We start from the raw sequence: 19,110 nt of genomic DNA, 5'->3' as shown, positions 1-19,110 counted from the left end.
TTCCGGGAAGGTAGGATGTATTGCACGGAAAGTTCACACCTGTGCAATTCAGAAAAGCTGGTGTTGGAAGGAAAGATCCATATGGCACAGGCTGTGAAGCAGTCATTGAAATGAGGGATATCATGTTTGGCAGCATGTTCAGCAACAGGGTGGTCCACTTGTTTTCTGGCCACAGTTAGTCAGTGGCCATTCATGCAGATAGACAGCTTGTTTGTTGTCATGCCTACATAGAATGCAGCACAGTGGTTGCAGTTTAGCTTGTAAATCACATGACTGGTTTCACAGGTAGCCATGCCTTTGATGGGATAGGTGATGTTTTACAGGTCCTGCATCAAGGTCTATTTACAGGGGTATGAGCCATGAGGTAAGGGATTGGGAGCAGGGGTTGTGTAAGGATGGACGAGTATATTGTGTGGGCTGTAACCAAGTAAATGAAACATTGGCAGTGAAAGATAATATTATGCAAAGAGAAACAGGTACTGGTGATGGCCTAATAAGCTAATACTAGTTACCATTGAGCAAATAGCACAAAAATACAACATAATTTGTTTTCTTCTCACTTTTAATCATATGATTTCTCTACTAAGAGGTGAAGGAAGAATCCATAACCTGTACTTACCATCAGGTACCAGAAACACTGGTTTCAGAACCAGTGCATGAAAAAAGAGGAATAGAAGAGTAAAAAGGATTATTGAAGAGCTGAGTAGAAAAGTCATCCAGGTACCCAGGACAATAGATACTTATATTTATTTCTAGCGACTTCTGCATGTGCTGATGAGATACCTGCATCACATTCAAAAATTACTTTCTAAAATGTCAGATTTATTTATTTTTGACAATGGCTGTGAATTTCCTGACATCAAGTGTATTAGATAAAGATTTACTACATATGTGAAAATTTATGCCAGGACTCAAATCCGAAAGTCCCGCTTACTGCGAGCGGTCGTCTTAAACGCTTCAGCTGTCCATGCACATTCCCTGACCAACCCAAACCTCCGCATGTCACGCTGTCTACATCCTTACATTGTAATCTACTAACTTCATCACCTAATGCACCTAATGCTCAACCTCCCTCTTGTAGGAATCCAAGGAATGTTGCATATAGTATGAGATGAACTTAGTGGTGTGCAGTATAAGGATGACAGCATGACATATAAAGATCTGGGTTGGTCCAGGGAGCATGGGTAGATAGCCATAGTAGTTGAAGGGAACCGCTCTCGATAAGCAGGAAATCCAGGCACAAATTTTTGTACATCGCTGCTGTGTAGTAAATCTTTACCAGGTCAAGCAAAGTCAATTAATTAATTTCAGAGTACTTCTGTTATCTGTCTTTAATCAATAGTGAGAGAGAAAAAGTATTTCTGCTGAAAAATTAATATATTTACATCTACTTTTATCAAGCACTAGATGTGCCAGTCTAAGAGCAAGTGCATCTAAAATTGATGGCGTTCTGAGTATTCAGCAGTATCTAAAAGATGTGAGAGTATGGATACCATACAAAAAAAAGAAAGGAAAACAACAGGGAAGTCAACCTTTGTGGGACATTGAAGCTTAAGGCAGGATTAGAATATATATATATATATATATATATATATATATATATATATATATATATATATATATAGGGTGTTTCTGTAAGATAATGCAAAAATGTAATGGGACATAGAAAATGCTCCATTGAACAATTTGAGGTATGGAGGTAGAGAAGCCAGTGTAAGGAGATACGGAAGTAAATGTGTCTACTGCTCTGTGTAGCATTAGTGTTTTCCAGCTCATTAACAACTAACATGCATATAAATTTACATGTACTGTACTGTTTATTTACATTAGATTCCTTATTTCCAGTGAGGAAACAAGGAGGTGAACCTGATTACTAGGAAGTCATGATGCAGGTTTTGTTTATTTGTCTATCAGATTGCTCTGTTGTATCGTATTTACATTGTCACATGACAGAACATACTATGGATCAACAACAGGCCCATTTGATTACTCAGGGGTATTCAGAGATATACCATACAATACGATGGAGCAGTACTGTTACAGTTTTGCAGAACTCACAGACATGGACCTTGTGTATGTGGAAGTAAATTGCAATGCTCTCGCTGTACAGGCTGTACAGAGAACGATTTCCTAACAGGCATCATCTATCATGATGAGTGTTTATTATTCTCGATTGACAAATGTGGAAGTTTAGTTCATTGGAAAGAAGAAATGAGTGATCTGGCAACATGAGGTCTATTTGCACACTCGATTTTGAAGAGTATGTGCTGGAATGTGTTTCAGTGTACCCCACTATAAGTACTCATCGTATTGCATATGAAATGGGTGCTGCACATACTAGCATGTTGTGAGTATTCCATGAACAGCAATACATACATATCACACACAATGATTCCATGCCATGCTTATGACTTTACACCAAGGGTCACATTGTGTCAGTGGTTGCTCCAACAATGGATTGATCAGCCAGATTTCCTCCAAATCATGCTGTTTTTTCGCAAGCCCTCATTTGATCATGATGGTATTTTGAACAGCAGGAATAGCCATGTGTGGGATGAGGAAACCCTCAAGCTGTAGTAGAGTCACACCATCAAGTACATTTTGTTGTCAATTTCTGGGCCAGCATTGTAGGCAACAATCTCATTGGTCCATATCTTCTACCTGGTCATTTGAATGGCCACCAGTACTTGAGATTCATGCAAAGAGTTCTACCTGAGTTGTTGGAGAATATACCCTTGACTGTTCGTGAGAGGATGTGGATACAACATGATGGTGCACTGCCTCAGTTCATTGGTGGATGTCCGCAACCGTCCCAGTGCTGTATTTCCTGGTCACTGGATTGGAAGGAGAGATCCTATTCCATGGCCAGCAAGGTCACCTGACCTGAATCCCCATGATTATTTCCTATGGGGATATCTAAAATCGCTTGTGTATGAGACTGCAGTAGATATGGAGATGGAATTAGTTGCCAGAATTGTAGCTGCCTGTGATGTGATTTGAAACACAGCAAGGATATTTGTCAGGGTGCATCAGAATCTTGTTTACTGATGTCATGCTTGCATTGAGGTTGATGGCCATCAGCACATTTTGTAAGATTACAGTACAAATGGTCCGTTCACTGTGTCAACGATGGTATTTGCAGTTACCTGTAACTAATGGAAATAAAAAAGTACACAGTAATGTGATTTTACTCTAATTATCTCCTTACTCTGGCTTCTCTGACCCCAGGTTCCCTACCTCAAATTGTCGAGTGGAGCATCATCTATCTCCTGTTAACACACAAACACGCTGTAGAACAAATATCAATATGTATAGAATAATTATCATCAACAGTGTCTGTTCTTTCAGTCATGCATGCAAACAGCATAAATATTCTGGACAGTAAAAACTGTCAGTCTTAAAAATTATTATTTCCACAACTTGAAATGTTAACCCATCATGTTTGCTGGTGGAACTGCAGTCATACCTGATCAGACATGACTTCATCCACCGCGAAACATTGCATTTGAATCCCTTTGTTCATATTGGCAACAACATGGTCCTTTTTCCCCAAATGACTTCAACTTTCATCTTGTTCACAACCAGCCATGCCTTTCCAGATTAATGGAGGCTTGCTTTCACAAATTTGGTTGTGAAGATTTCAACATTTGTCCAATTACTTTCGCATGCATGGCTGTGAGAAGCAAGTTGTGTGTAGGTGTGTATGATTGTGTATAGGTTTCTTTCTAGTCACAGCATTAAAATTTCTATAATAAGAATGTATTCTGACTGTGACCAGGGATTGAGCATTGCCTTAGCAGAAACTGAGATAAGTTTCAAGATTATAAATATTGCAAAGCTTGTTTTGGTGGCTGATTAATTTTATTAAGTTACACACGTTGTCACAGTCCACCTGTATACTAAGTGAGGTGTTGAAGTGTTGTGACATTTGGCTCATATTCAGGAGTATAGCATTGAAATGCTCACCAAGATGTTCTGATTCGTATTTTGTGGTGCCCAGCCTGAGTTTGTATGAGTACCTTGTTCCCAATGATGTCAATGTTGATGGATCATTAAAGCCTAATCTTCCTCATTTTTAAGTTTCCTGTTTGGAAACTCATCTTGTCATGTAAAATAATTGCTCAGTTATTTTACTAGTAACTTTTATTGTGCTCCCATAGGCTAAAACAAAAAACAAGGGTAAATAAATACCAACAACTGTCACTATGCTCACTGCAGCAAAGTAATTTTTAAAGTCCGCAACGGATTTGCTTGCTTACTGCAGTGAAGGAAATTAGTGATGCCTCCACCATCCTTCCTCCTTTTTTCAAAACCAGATGCTCCCGTACGTGGGGGAACTTATATTTGATTTGCCTGACAGTTCTCGTGAATACAGCTGGTGAAGGAAAAGATTACTCCTTTTCAATTTTGAAATTGACTCTTTGTGATACAGAGCACAGTAAAACAATGTGTGGGTGCACTGTGTCATCCCTGAGCCACACGTGGAACATTATTTTAGGACTCTGTGAACAAACTCTGGTCACCATATCTGACATGACTAGTAGGCTGAGAGTTCCTAATTCTGATGCTGAGTTGTTCAAACTGCATGCATAGCTCAGGGACAACTGGTTGTGCAGGTGCTGGTAAGATTAATTCTCCAGAAACCCTCAGCTGCTCGTGATCAACCAGTTGTGCGGGAGACCATTGTATATCCTCCCTCACTGTCATTCTTAATCCAAATGTTCAAATGTGTGTGAATTTCTAAGGTAGCAAACTGCTGAGGTCATCGGTCCCTAGATTTACACACTACTTAAACTAACTTATGCTAAGAACAACACTCACACCCATGCCCAAGAGAGGACTCGAACTTCCGGCGGGAGTGGCCATGCAGTCAGTGACATGGTGCCTCTAACCACGCGGCCACTCCGTGCGGCTTGTTCTTAATCCGATTGGGACTAGGGAACAATGATGATGAGTTGCATATTACGGAGCCGGCCGAAGTGGCCGTGCGGTTAAAGGCGCTGCAGTCTGGAACCGCAGGACCGCTACGGTCGCAGGTTCGAATCCTGCCTTGTGCATGGCTGTTTGTGATGTCCTTAGGTTAGTTAGGTTTAACTAGTTCTAAGTTCTAGGGGACTAATGACCTCAGCAGTTGAGTCCCATAGTGCTCAGAGCCATTTGAACCATTTTTTGCATATTACGGCAGTTTTGAGCATGTGGTGAAATATTCTAGTGCTCTATTGCTAGCTGGACGGTAGCTTGTAGTGCGGAGATGGTTGCAGCTATATGGTAGTAAAAATTCATTGAAATGTTGACTTTCAAATTGCCGTCTGCTATCTGTAGTCATGTCTCATGGAATGCCAAACCTGGAAAACCAAGGGTGCATTAGCACCCTCACAACTGATTCAGCAGATATTGTCCTGTATTGTGACAACTTCTGGCCACCTATTAAAATGATTGATGATCATTAACAAGTAACGTTGTCCTGCAGAGCATGGTAGCAGCCCTATGATGTCCATACATATGTGCAAAAATCTTACCAATGATGCCAGAAAGTGAGCAGTAGGTGCAAAGACATGCCTGCCAATCTTATTAATGCTGGCATGTCAAGCATGCACATGCCCATGTGTGATGATCTTTTTGAACTCCAATTCACATGATTTTGGTGGAGACTAATGTAGCTGTGGCTTGGACCCCAGGATGTAGTGTAACATTAGATTTTCTGGCTTAACACATTCCGCTATTATCTTCTTTGACTGAAGAAAGATGTTTGTGGGAGTTAAAAACATATTTCAGTAGTTATTAAGTAGTGGACTGCATACTGTGCACACATTTTTTTTTACTTCTGTGCATATGTGAAGGGAAAAATGTGAGCACAGTGCATTAACAGGATGCAGTGACAAGTGACTGGTTTTACTTGCAATGGAGAAGTTTGTTTACACTTTGCCATTGTGGCTTCAGGGTGCTGTGGACCTCAGATGAGAAGAGGTCTGGATGACAATGGTTTCACACCAGAGAAAAAGAAGCATGTTAAAATAATCATGGACTTAGTTAATGACTCACCAACTGTATATCATGCATTGGAGTATCATATAAAGACTAGCTACAAGCACATTGTAGTAATTGATATATTCACTCAGTGCTGTAATGAGTTATGAGAATAGTTGAATACAGAAGATTTCCTTAAATTGTGGTTACGTGACTTCATAATGAGTTGCTAGAGAGTAGGAGCTCTCTTACAGCCCTTGATCCTCTGTGTATGGAGATAAAGTCTAGTGGTCAAACTAGTGGCACTGCTTATCAAGACCACAGAAACAAGAAAATACATGAAAGCAACCATCGAGATTGAATAGGGTAACTTTTATTACAAACAGCATCAGGGTGGTAGATCCATGCATGAAGTTGTTTTCAGCAGTTCTACCACGGGAGCCCTCTATTTAAACACCTCAGAGATGTGCTAAGTTAAGCAGTGCTAAGTTAAGCAGTGCATTGCTTCATGACAATATTGTTCTGCTATGTAGGGTTACTGCTTCCTTTCCACTATGTCACACCAAATTCCATCTGGCGCATTTGGGACTGACACACATCTGAACTGCAACACTGTTTATTGTTCTTGTATTACACAGTGCAAGAGAGGATCTTCTTGTTTCAAAGCTAGCCCTGCCCAATTATTGGAGTTTAAACTGGTGCAGTTCTGTGACAAGCAACCTGCAACCACATTGTCCCTCCTGCTATGTGATGCCCATTAGTTGTGAACTATGTGATACACTCAACCTGCCTGCACTGATGTGGTGAACTGAGATCCTGAAAAATGGCTCCTAGCAGCACATGGTCCATAAAAATTGCAAAATGCCTCTCTTCATTGGATAAGTGGAAATACTTGATCACTAAGTAAATAGCAAGCAACTCATAGTCAATAACACTCCATTTTTGCTACTGTTGAGTCAGGTTCCTAAAGAAAAAAGACTGCAGCTGCCATTTTCCATCTAATTTTTGTTTGCAAAGCTGCTCCTACTTTCGTATGGCTTACATCTATCATAACAAAGGGGCATTCAATCTTGATTGTCACTGCAGCGTTGCCTGTGATAGATATTTCTTTAGGTCATGGAAAGCTTCTTCAGCCTCTGGAGTCCACAGTACTTTATGATTTCCTGTAGCATTTCTGCTGGTGAGTAACGCTGTGAGTTGGTCTTGGATGGCAGCTAGTTTAAGCAAGTGATGTTACTAACAGTTCAGCATACCTAGGAACTGCTTAGACCCTCTTGGGCAGCAGTGACAGGTCTGCCATGGAGACCAAGTATCCCAGGAATTTAACCTAACATTCTCCCACAGCAGTCTTTGCTTCATTAATAATTTTGCCATATTCTTGTAGGTGGCAGAAAATCTGTCATAGGTGTGTAACATGCTGTTCTGTTGAAGTAGAGAATACAATAATGTCATCCATATAGCAAAATACAAATGGTAATTTTCCAAGAGATTTGTAATTGTAAAGCAATAAAAAACATTGTGGACATGGTCCGCATCCCGTGCACGGGGTCCCGGGTTCGATTCCTGGCGGGGTCAGGGATTTTTCCTGCCTCGAGATGACTGGGTGTTGTGTCGTCTTCAGGGGAAGCTTAACATTTCCATGCCGCATGTATCTTGTGTATTTTCATCTATCATTCTGTTTTGTGGTGAATTAATAGTTGTGAATGGTGATCGTGTGTCAAGCGGTAAGTGCTGTTCCATCGTGATCCCAGCTTCTGGTGCTTGCATCAAAAAATCCCTTATTCGTGATGATACATTCACACTGTTTTCCTTGCTTTTGTTTTTTCAGGACATCACTGTGGGAACTTGTCCTTTATATCTCATCACATAAAATAATTCCGTAGTTATTTCACTAATAACTTTTATTGTGCTAGCATAGGATAGAACAAAAATGAGAGTAGACAACTATCAACAACTTTCACTGTACTGACTGCAGCAAAGATATTTTTGTAACCAGTGATGAGTTTGTTCACTTATTGCAGCAAAGTGGATTAATAATGGTACTGCACCTATTTGATTAAGTTGAAAAATTATCTTGTTGTCAATATCAAAACTATCTTTGTAGGATCTAATTCAGTGGCATTTGCCTATTTGTAAAACAATATTGGTTATGAAAAATATTGACTGATTTTACACAATTTTCGAAACTTGTCACTACACTTGTATTATTACTTTCAACACAATTATACTTGTCAAAAATGGACATTGGAGACATTATATGAATTAGTGAACATTGGAGATAATTACCAAATTATAATAAAAGTTTCAAATATCTATTCAATTTTTGCTTCTAACTAATGACTTTAATCAGATGTATATCCAGTTTGCTGGAGATTGGATCAAATAACAGATCTTATAAATATTAAACATATTTGTGAAGCTCTCTAAAAAGAACGCCTCCCATGGGTTTCTGTTAATTTGCTTGCGATCGTTACCAATTTTAAATGATTGGACAGGTGATAAATTGTTCAGTGGAAATGAACAGACCATAGATATATGTTTTACAGTGTAAGAATTTTGCAGACAGTCTGAATGAGGTACAGAGAGAAAACTGCCAAAAAGGTTACACAGACTGAACAGTGAAATGTAACAACCTGTAACTATTCAAAGTGCTGTTGTTCTACTCCTGCTGAATAACTAATTTTCCCCCTTTATATTTTAAGTTGTATCTGTCTGTCTGTTTGTATACACCATACATTCGAAATTGACAAGTTACTGTACGTACACAATATCTCATTATTATTTTATTCAGGTGATGGTTTTCAATCCACTGGTTACAATGATATAGTTTTGTTGAAAACCGTGTTCATTAAGAGTAACTGATAATTGAAATTATTACTGCATCATGTATTGTTCAAAATAAGAAAGAGCTACTAAGTAGATTTGAGATTATTGATAATGCTCATTAGAAAGCCTTTATTTCATTTCTTCTGAAGACCAATTTCAGTTTTCTGAAAAGTAATTCACTTAAAAGCTATCTTCAATTAAAGGTTGGTTACATTCAAATTTACTTTTGCCGATTGAACCACTGTACTTGTTACATTCCAAGATTAAATATTAACACTTTCATTGCACTAATTTTTCTGGAATGAAGACATTCTTCATAGTTCACTTAAGCTACTAATTGAGAATATGTATAAATGAACGTAATTTCAAATATGGCAGTTGCTTTTAAAATCAGTAATTCACAGCAGAGGAATACTAAATAACTTTGTAACCTTTTTTATTTTCACCAACCATATTTCAGTTAAAGCAAGTGCTTGTTGAAATTGCTCAAATAAATTTTCATGCTGCAGTTTTATGAACAAATATGTAATTTTCAAAACCCTAAAATATCCACATGCTAATATTTATATACTTTGGTCCACCAAAAAATTCTGCTGTCAACTACTGGAAAGCGTATGGTTAACATCTCTGCAGCAGTCATTCGTTTCGGTAACATTATTTAGTCTCGTATGTTGTATATGTATGAACTTTGGAAAAAGTCTAGCTTGCACCTATTCATCCACTGTACAACACTTCATGGTTACAGTCAGCTTACACTGTGGTGTTAATTTATCTCTGTCAATCACTACAATTCTTTGCAGCAATATCTGTTAGCACGAAACCATTGAATATGATTGTGCACCAACTACAGGAAAGACCACAAAAGGGTGTATGTTAGTGTATAGAGAATCTCTGCAAGTTTTAAGTGCATCGTTCAAATGTTAAATGTTGCTTTCATTTATGATATAACAAATGTTAATACTTAATTCTAACTCTTTGCACGTGTGTCCAAACGTATTATGGTTGATAACAATGACACATTCATGACTGTTCCTAGTACTTGTGAGAACTGTATGGCATTGGGTGTGCAGTCACATAATCTTTTATTTAATCCTAAAATAAAAAAGGAGCACATCAAGTTAGGGCTTGTGATAAGTTTTGCCATAGTGTAGAAGAAGACAATCTCACTGAATTTCTTGTAAACCCATCAATAGTATCATCAATTGAAGCTTCTGCCTACCATCTGGTATAAATCATCATGATTTAATCACATTTAGTGAGTTCAAATACAAAAAATATATTAATGCTCTGATTTATGCCATGATATGACTGCTAGCATCACATTTTGCAACTACACTACTGGAGGAGCTATGAGTGGAAACTTGGGAAGATTATCTATTGAGTGATGTATTCTTGCTGTTATCTCTCTTGTGGCTGTCATATTCTGAAACCCTGGAGATGCTTATTAATTACTTTGTTCAAAGAGTTTGTACTTAAAAATAGCATTCTTTTATGCTAATATCAAAGACATGGCAAATAAAATCACAGTGTAGAGCCAGTCTTTTTTTATGCACACCATTGTGGATTGCATAGAAAATGAGTCAGTCTGTACTGATAGCATCTACCCCATACTGGTCATTGCAGAATGATGTATAATGTACTGCAAAACTGTATATGGTGATTTGTCCACATCCTGCACTCATAAATGAATCAAGGCACATGAGAATAACTTTAGTGACTCATATCTCTACCATGAGAGCAAAATAGGGAGTTCAGGATGTAAAAAATTGCTTATGTGTTAACCCGAATGGAGGTTTGTAGACGTGGTACAGAGACTAGCAAATTTTCATTGAGGACCGTAAAGCTTATCAAAGTTTGTGTCCAGTTTAGAGAATGAATGATGGATGGGGAGGAAAGACAATAGTTTTGCAACATAACTGTTGTTGAATTAAAATATAAGTGAAATATCTCATCGTTTCTGGACATATAGAAAAAGGTAAATATATATTTTGCATATTTTGCAGTGTATTTTAATATATATCAGGGCGCTTGCATGGCTTATGTGAAACTGCATGTTACAATAATTTCATTTTATTAAAAAAAATTGAAATGGGTTAAGATTAGACCTTCGTAATGCGTAGAAAACATTGCAACCCACATTTTCAGACTGACGGAAACAGCAAGGCTCCTGAAGAATGTGAGAAGTGTATTTTCATTCAACCGACGCTCTGCCACCAGGGTAAATATGGAAGTGGAACTCTCTCGTAAGTATCGGAGCTACTGATTACTGGAATTCTTGATTGTACATTATTGTTGTGATATAATTCAGTTTTTCTTCTGATTAACTAAGAGACATTGTAACAGTTGATAACAAAGTTCCAAATAGCAGGGGAATGAAATGTCGATGCTTAACATTTTTGTGTGTGTGTGTGTGTGTGTGTGTGTGTGTGTGTGTGTGTGTGTGTGTGTGTGTGTGTGTTATTTGTTAACTGTTTGCTGACATTCAAGTTGCTATATACAGCCATTTTAATCTGTGTATTGTGCCCAATCAGATCATTGTGCTGCTAATTAGATGAAGTAAAAATACGGAGGGGCTTCTATCCATTCATATATTCTCAATACTAAAAAACATAAGATGTAACACTGTAATGTACATACCTTAACTTTATTAAGATCTTCTATTGTAGTCATAATAAGAACACCGACAAAGGCTATTTACAATAGACATGCACTGCTTTTCAGTATCAGTACAGTAATTTTTTGTTCTTTGCTTAATGTATTCTTATGCAGCTGTTCACTAGTTGATGTTTTATTCACAGTTCAGCACCAATTGTATTTTTATGTATTGTTAACAAAAATATTCAAGTAACTTATTTCATCTAAGATGTAGAAATGTCACTGATAACATAGAAGCAAGTTGGTGTTGTGCAGCAAAGGTCTTGAATTCAGTCTTCACAAACCTAATATAACAACATTTTTGTGGTTACCCTCCAGTTTTAAACACACCGTAAGCCATAATTAATGCTGCCATCAAAAGTTTAAATATGATATATATTTCCTGCAAGGCAGATAGTTATCACAACACAAATAATCTGATTTGTTTTCTGTTCTGTGTAGAGCATTTGTTTTGGTGGGAGATGATACTTTTCATAGGATTCCTTCCTAGGCTTGTTGTTAAATTACTTAGTGTGATGTAGAAAATTAATTTAAAATGTTACTCCAGAACTCTGATGTTCCTCCATTGGTAACAAATTGTGATTTAAATGTTCACATAGGCATACAGAAATTTGATAGTAACCTGTGACATGTCTGTTTGTCACAATTCTTTCCTTAGATCCTGTACACTCTCTTGCTGAGAGAGAGAGAAGGGGAAGGGTTTTTTACTCATTCACGTGCATCGTACCTCACTAAAGACAATCCGAGTCCAGGTAGTCACAGTTCAGCATGCCCTTTCACAACTCTGCTTCAAGAAAAAGAAATTGTGAGCATGTTTACTGTAAACAGGGCTTGTATAGATTTAATACTGGTTGGTCAGAACCTATATTCTACACCATAAGTTGATTGAAACACAGTTTGACCCAGATATGAAGCAGCAGCAATTAATCTGGATCTTACACTCATTCAACAAAAATGAAACAGGCAACAGGTCTGGCACAAAGATTTGTGTGCAGTTTCTTCCCTGTGTTAGCAAACTATCTTACTCACATTTCAAGTTAGGGCAGTAACTGGAGATTATTGTGTTGAAGTGCAATTTTCAGGGTCGTTCAAAAATGACCAGGAAAAGGAACCAAAGGTTGCACTGCAAAGCGTTTTGTTTACAACATTACCAAACTTAGGTCAATCACCACACTCATTTTGTGAGCTAGAATGTCCCAAATTCACACACTTCCACATCCAGTTTACAGGCCAAATCTCTCTCGTGTAAATTATTTCTGTTTGAAAAGCACACAATATCATTGATGGGCATTGTTTCACTTCCCAGAGTGACTGTTTCTGCCTATGAAATACTCTTGGTAAAATCTTTCTGAGGAGACATGCATTGGAGTGGTTAAAAAAGAAAAAAAAGAAAAAAGAAAAAAACGAAAGAACGTGACTTGAGGTGACGTAGCAATGCATACAACTTGAAGCAAGATACTTTGAGGAGATCCACGGGCTATTTTTCAAGAAAGGAAGGATTCACTTTAGTTTACCCAACCTTTCAAAGTGACATAATTTTCAAATGACTCCAATAATTTCTTTGGGAATACATTTCTTTCTCAATTTCCATCTCCAACCCCCCCCCCCTTTTTGTAGTGAAAGTTATTTTATTTCTATGCTAGTTAATCGCTTATTACCTCACAGACTTCAAGCTTAAATGTTATTGACTTCTGACAGATTGCTGATGAAAATGTTTATAGGTGTTATGCTGCAACTTCCATTCATTGAATCTCTGTTGATTTGACAAACATGTAGCATTCAAGTATATAACTTTTTAGATGATTGTGAGGAAGAGAAGGTATTGATTGGCAACTTCTAATTTCATTTTTCAGTTGCAAGCTATTAACATAAGACAGTGCTAGTGCATTACAGCGCAAGGAAGTATGTATTACATTTTCATTGTTAGTGCTGCACAGAGTGTGCTATGTTAATTAGCAGTCTAGCAGAAAAAGTATTGCTTAAAACATTCAACTTTATAATTTTTTTTTACCTACAGGAAAAGTTGTTGTTGTTGTTGTTGTTGTTGTTGTTGTTGTGGTCTTCAGTCCTGAGACTGGTTTGATGCAGCTCTCCATGCTACTCTATCCTGTGCAAGCTTCTTCATCTCCCAGTACCTACTGCAGCCTACGTCCTTCTGAATCTGCTTAGTGTATTCATCTCTTGGTCTCCCTCTACGATTTTTACCCTCCACGCTGCCCTCCAGTACTAAATCGGTGATCCCTCGATGTCTCAGAACATGTCCTACCAACCGATCCCTTCTTCTAGTCAAGTTGTGCCACAAGCTCCTCTTCTCCCCAATTCCATTCAATACCTCCTCATTAGTTATGTGATCTACCCATCTAATCTTCAGCATTCTTCTGTAGCACCACATTTCAAAAGCTTCTATTCTCTTTTTGTCTAAACTATTTGTCATCGACGTTTCACTTCCATACATGGCTACACTCCATACAAATACTTTCAGAAACGACTTCCTGACATTTAAATCTATACTCGATGTTAACAAATTTTTCTTCTTCTGAAACGCTTTCCTTGCCATTGCCAGTCTACATTTTATATCCTCTCTACTTCGACCATGATCATTTATTTTGCTCTCCAAACAGCAAAACTCCTTTACTACTTTAAGTGTCTCATTTCCTAATCTAATTCCCTCAGCATCACCCGACTTAATTCGACTACATTCCATTATCCTCGTTTTGCTTTTGTTGATGTTCATCTTATACCCTCCTTTCAAGACACTGTCCATTCTGTTCAGCTGCTCTTCCAAGTCCTTTGCTGCCTCTGACAGAATTACAATGTCATCGGCGAACCTCAAAGTTTTTACTTCTTCTCCATGGATTTTAATACCTACTCCGAACTTTTCTTTTGTTTCCTTCACTGCTTGTTCAATATACAGATTGAATAACATCGGGGATAGGCTACAACCCTGTCTCACTCCCTTCCCAACCACTGCTTCCCTTTCATACCCCTTGACTCTAATAACTGCCATCTGCTTTCTGTACAAATGGCAAATAGCCTTTCGCTCCCTGTATTTTACCCATGCCACCTTCAGAATTTGAAAGAGAGTATTCCAATCAACATTGTCAAAAGTTTTCTCTAAGTCTACAAATGCTAGAAACATAGGTTTGCCTTTCCTTAATCTTTCTTCTATAGGGTCAGTATTGCCTCACGTGTTCCAACATTTCTACGGAATCCAAACTGATCTTCCGCGAGGTCGGCTTCTATCAGTTTTTCCATTCGTCTGTAAAGAATTCGTGTTAGTATTTTGCAGCTATGACTTATTAAACTGATAGTTCGGTAATTTTCACATCTGTCAACAGCTGCTTTCTTTGGGATTGGAAAAGTTATTATGCTGTATTTTGCAGCAATTGGTGCAGTCTGAAGAAAATTTTCAATGTGAAAAAAAGATCAGTATCTGAGTAAACTTTAAACTGTAGATTGATTGGGGGCCATATTTAAAGAGAATTCATGGAATCTTACTTTCAAACATAAATTTTAATTTCCTGAAAAAATACTGATGTTTTTCCATGTTCACGTGTTCAAAGCACTTGCAGCTGCATATGATTACAGAATTTCACTACTTGATGCTTGTTGGATGGAAGCTAAGAAGAGTGTTTATTTGGGCATCAAGCAATCATGCAGACTGCATGTTATTTTTTACAGTATATTTCCAAAAACATAAAATGATTACTGCACATGAAGCACATAATCTGAAAGGTCAGAAAATTAATTTTGCAGAGAAGTTATCACTTTCTGTAAAAATAAATGCTGCTGGCATCTAAGTAAATACAGTGTTCATTTGTCCTTGCTGGTTGAGGACAATTTACACTGTACCTTCCCTGTTTACAAATTTATTTTTCTAGTGGATTTGATGCAATAATTCTTCTGCTTATACAAATCCTGAACAAATGATCAGCCATCTCAAGTTGCACATCACTACAAAATGACTGAAATATTCTGCATTGCCTTCTCATATTTTTATTAAAATTAGGGAAAAACTATCATAACAAATATTTCTTATTATTGCAAGCAATAACTTTTATTGAGTTGCTGTATGGAAAGCAAGTGAACCACTTTCTGGAATGAAACAGGGAACCAATAATTAGCTAGACATTATGTGGCATCCATCATAAATTTTGTTTGCATAAAAATAATGACAAGCTCATGATGCTAAAATCATAAATAACAACTGGCTTTTCCTGCATACTTTTGCATAAAATAGAGCAGACAAGAAAATTTTTGATCATGGAAGTACACAACATCTGCATAAAAATGTAGAAGCAGTCTTCAAACAAAAAGGAACTGTAGTTGTTATTGCAGAACGAAGTCATAATGTGATGGTAATAAATATATAACTTTGAGTGTGAAATTCATTGTTGAACTATGAACTCAGATATTATGATTTGCAAGTTTACATTTGAAAGATTTAAAGAAGCAAAAACAAGAAAGAAAAATTGGTATTTGAGTTTAAAAAAGTGTTATAGATTTAAAAGATAATACTTGATTACAAAGATAATATGTAACAGAAAATACACATGTGGTGGGAAAAGTAATCATCAGGAGTACATATTATCATTACATTTCTCCATAAGCATTAAGACAAATGACAATAACAAGTCATTGTGACAGCAGATCAAAAGACTAGAATGAAAACGCTGTCTCGGAAGTGATGAATTACATAACATAAAACAAATAAACTGAATGAGCTGTGAATGTATAGTTCCTGTCACACATGCAACACCCAAAAAATTTCCGTGTTGTGTCAAATAATACTGCATAGCTCTTTTTCATGAGGCTTTTGTATAATCTTTGTTGTATCCTTGTTACTCCTCAAGGAATAAGCAAAACAGCACAGGTAATTTACACCAAGAGTGTTCATGGGCAGATTCTGAATCACTTGCAACATTTCTATGCATTATGAAAAGAAAATCACTTGATGACAGTGAAGCAAAAAATAAAGAATCAAAATGTAAATGTTGTAGAAAAATTCTTGCAGAATGTAAATACTTTTGGATTAAGGGAGACCACTCACCAAATCACTAAGTTGTCAATAAGCTCACACGAGAAGAAGGAAAACTTGCTTGCTTTTGGAGTAATCCTTTTTACATATAGAATGGTTAAATGATGTAAAGTCTAGGATGGAATAACAACACTATGAAAAGGATAGACTGTTACTTACCACATAGAAAATACATTGAGTCAGTGAAAGGCACAATGAAAAAGATTGCTAAACATTTAAGCTTTCAGACAAAAAAGTCCTCCTTCCAAAATATAAAAGAAAAGCACAACTCACACACATACTTGGTCATGGTCTTAAGGCACTCAGAGACAATGGCCATGTGTGCATGAGTGTCATGTTTGTTTGAAAGTATTTTCAATTTCTGAAGGAGGATGTTTTTGTCTGAAAGTTTAAATGTTTAGTGGTCTTTTTCATTGTGCCTGTCTGCCTCACATCATCTCCTATGTGTTGAGTAGCAGTCTATCCTTACCAATTGTTGTTTTTTCAAGTGATTGTATTCACATAGAAATATGGGGTAAATCAGAACAAAAATAGTTTAGAAATACGAAATTTCTTCCGACTATGTGATGTATCAGTAAAGAATAGTTTCTCTATGTTTAGTATTTTAGAATTTTTTATTCTTTATACAACATACTTTAAAAATGAATGTTACATTGAAAATTTATAAGAAGATATTGTCACATAGTTCACTGGTAATAAATTCAGTTCTTTTGTTGGCAGATGGCTTTGCATTTTCTCAAGAAGAAGGTGGTGCTGTCACACAATCAGAAGTTATTCGTGCTTACAACACCAACTTACCAAAACCAGGTGGCATGTAAAATATAAGACATTTTTATTACAATCCTGCGTGTGCAAATGGGATGACATTTGGACTAGTTACTGCAGGGTTTAATTTGCAAACTATTGCAGCTATTGTATTCTGTGAATGCTGGTATTAGTATGCATCAGAGATTTCACAAATGGTGTTTGTGGTGTATGTCTGTGCGTTTGCTGTACAGTCAATTTCATATTATGTAAAGTACATTTTTAGTTTTTATTTTCAAACCAGTTCAGTGTTTCATACTGAATGGATCTCAGTTGAAGAAAGGAAACAGGGTACATTATGCTTTACGTAACTGATCTGGAAACATTATATTTCTTTATTATGAGTATATTCAACAAAATTAATTAAGTCTTAAGTGAGTACTTACTGTAGATACCAACAGTATTCAGCTTTCAAATAACTAAATCGTGAGTGGTAAGTGCATCACTGTTCAGATAAAGTATAAATCTGACAATGAGGTCACTATTTCTAACTGTGACACTATTTTCACATTGAGTGTTCTTCCTTCCATCATCAGTACCTCCAGTTCTACTGTTCCTTCTGAAAAACGTATTTTGATAGAAAATGGTGTTGCTAAAGTCGATATCTGCTTGTCAGATACATTACTAATGTTGTAAGTTGTCACTATTTCATTTTCTATTAATAATTTAACCCAGAGAGTCTTAGCATGTTTGGGGATTTTTTTTAATAGTCATTTTTAATAGTCACCTTCTTTTTTATAATACATGGACATACATTTTTGTTACTACGTTTTGACATCAAAAACCATCAGTTCAGTGTGATTTAGAATAAGTTGTAGACTTTGCCTCATTCAGTTATGTTAAATTATGTGTAACCAGTATAAACCTTTAAACAGAGACTGATTTGAAGTTATAAATATTAACTCACTGGTGAATAACAGTGAAAGCACCATATACTCATTTTCCAGCAACAGTCAGTCAGAAACAGTGTTATCAACCTGTTTCACTCACAACATTATAGAAATTCAAACTATAATGAGAGTAAATTTTAAAACAAACTAAGGTTATCCAAACATTCTTTCTTCCTAGTACTCGGAATCAGGACTTTGTTTCTATTGGTTTCATCCAGTATTGTAAGAGTAAGAATTTATGCTGTTTATAATACATATTAACTGTGCATACAGAGGTGTAATGGTTCTTACGTGCTTGTATCAGCCCTTGTATTTTATATATTCAGGTGTTTTTGAAGTGTTGTGCCAGATACAAAGTTACTGACAACAAAAATTGAAAGAAAGACGTTTCCCCTCCCCCCTCTCTGCTACAAATGCAGTTTTATTGTTATTTGAAACCGTGTTACTAATCAAGAATCAGTAACGTTTGAGTGAATGTGGCAGCACGTCCGTCGTGAATGTGGTAAATAAATTCAAAGAAAAATTTTGTTAACTATACTATATATGAATGCATTCTGAATGTCAATATTTTCACTTTCATAAATTATATTTAAAATAAAAAGTAAATTTTGCTGTTTTAAGTGTTTGTGTTGCAGAGTATATGCAATAATATCCAAGTAACTAATAAGCCTGTCACGACATATTGCCCATAACAAGTATGTTGTTCACTTCTTGTTTTTTATCTGTGAAAGTCATCATTATAAATCTATGAGTGTAACACTGCACTGTGCAAACACAATGTAAATTTCAATGGAGCTACACAATTTTATTGGTAATATCATTTTGCAATTGAAACGAAGAATCATCCCAGATATACCTGTAATGGTAAGTGGTACACAAGGACAATTCACTGTTTCAAATTTTATCGTACTTTCCTTAGCAGAACAGAGT

General features: G+C 36.6%; 1 protein-coding gene across 6 annotated transcripts in view; it reads left to right on the top strand.

Annotated features, from left to right (window-relative positions):
- Positions 1–18,800, top strand: part of LOC126473750 (probable phospholipid-transporting ATPase IA) — a 614,987-nt gene extending 596,187 nt beyond the window's left edge. For 4 of the 6 annotated variants that reach the window (XM_050101001.1, XM_050101005.1, XM_050101002.1 and 1 more), the window contains 2 exons: positions 10,939–11,036; positions 17,207–18,800. In XM_050101001.1, coding sequence (XP_049956958.1) covers positions 10,939–11,036; positions 17,207–17,304 — 196 coding nt within the window. In that variant the 3' untranslated portion in view covers positions 17,305–18,800. Of the gene's footprint in view, positions 1–10,938; positions 11,037–17,206 lie in introns of those variants that run through there. The other 2 variants (XR_007586523.1, XR_007586525.1) reach the window with 2 other exon arrangements.
- The last annotated feature ends 310 nt before the right edge of the window (positions 18,801–19,110 follow it).

This window comes from Schistocerca serialis, chromosome 4 (assembly GCF_023864345.2).
Source record: "Schistocerca serialis cubense isolate TAMUIC-IGC-003099 chromosome 4, iqSchSeri2.2, whole genome shotgun sequence".
Classification (NCBI taxonomy): Eukaryota; Metazoa; Arthropoda; class Insecta; order Orthoptera; family Acrididae; genus Schistocerca; species Schistocerca serialis.
This window is presented reverse-complemented; position numbering and strand designations above follow the sequence as displayed.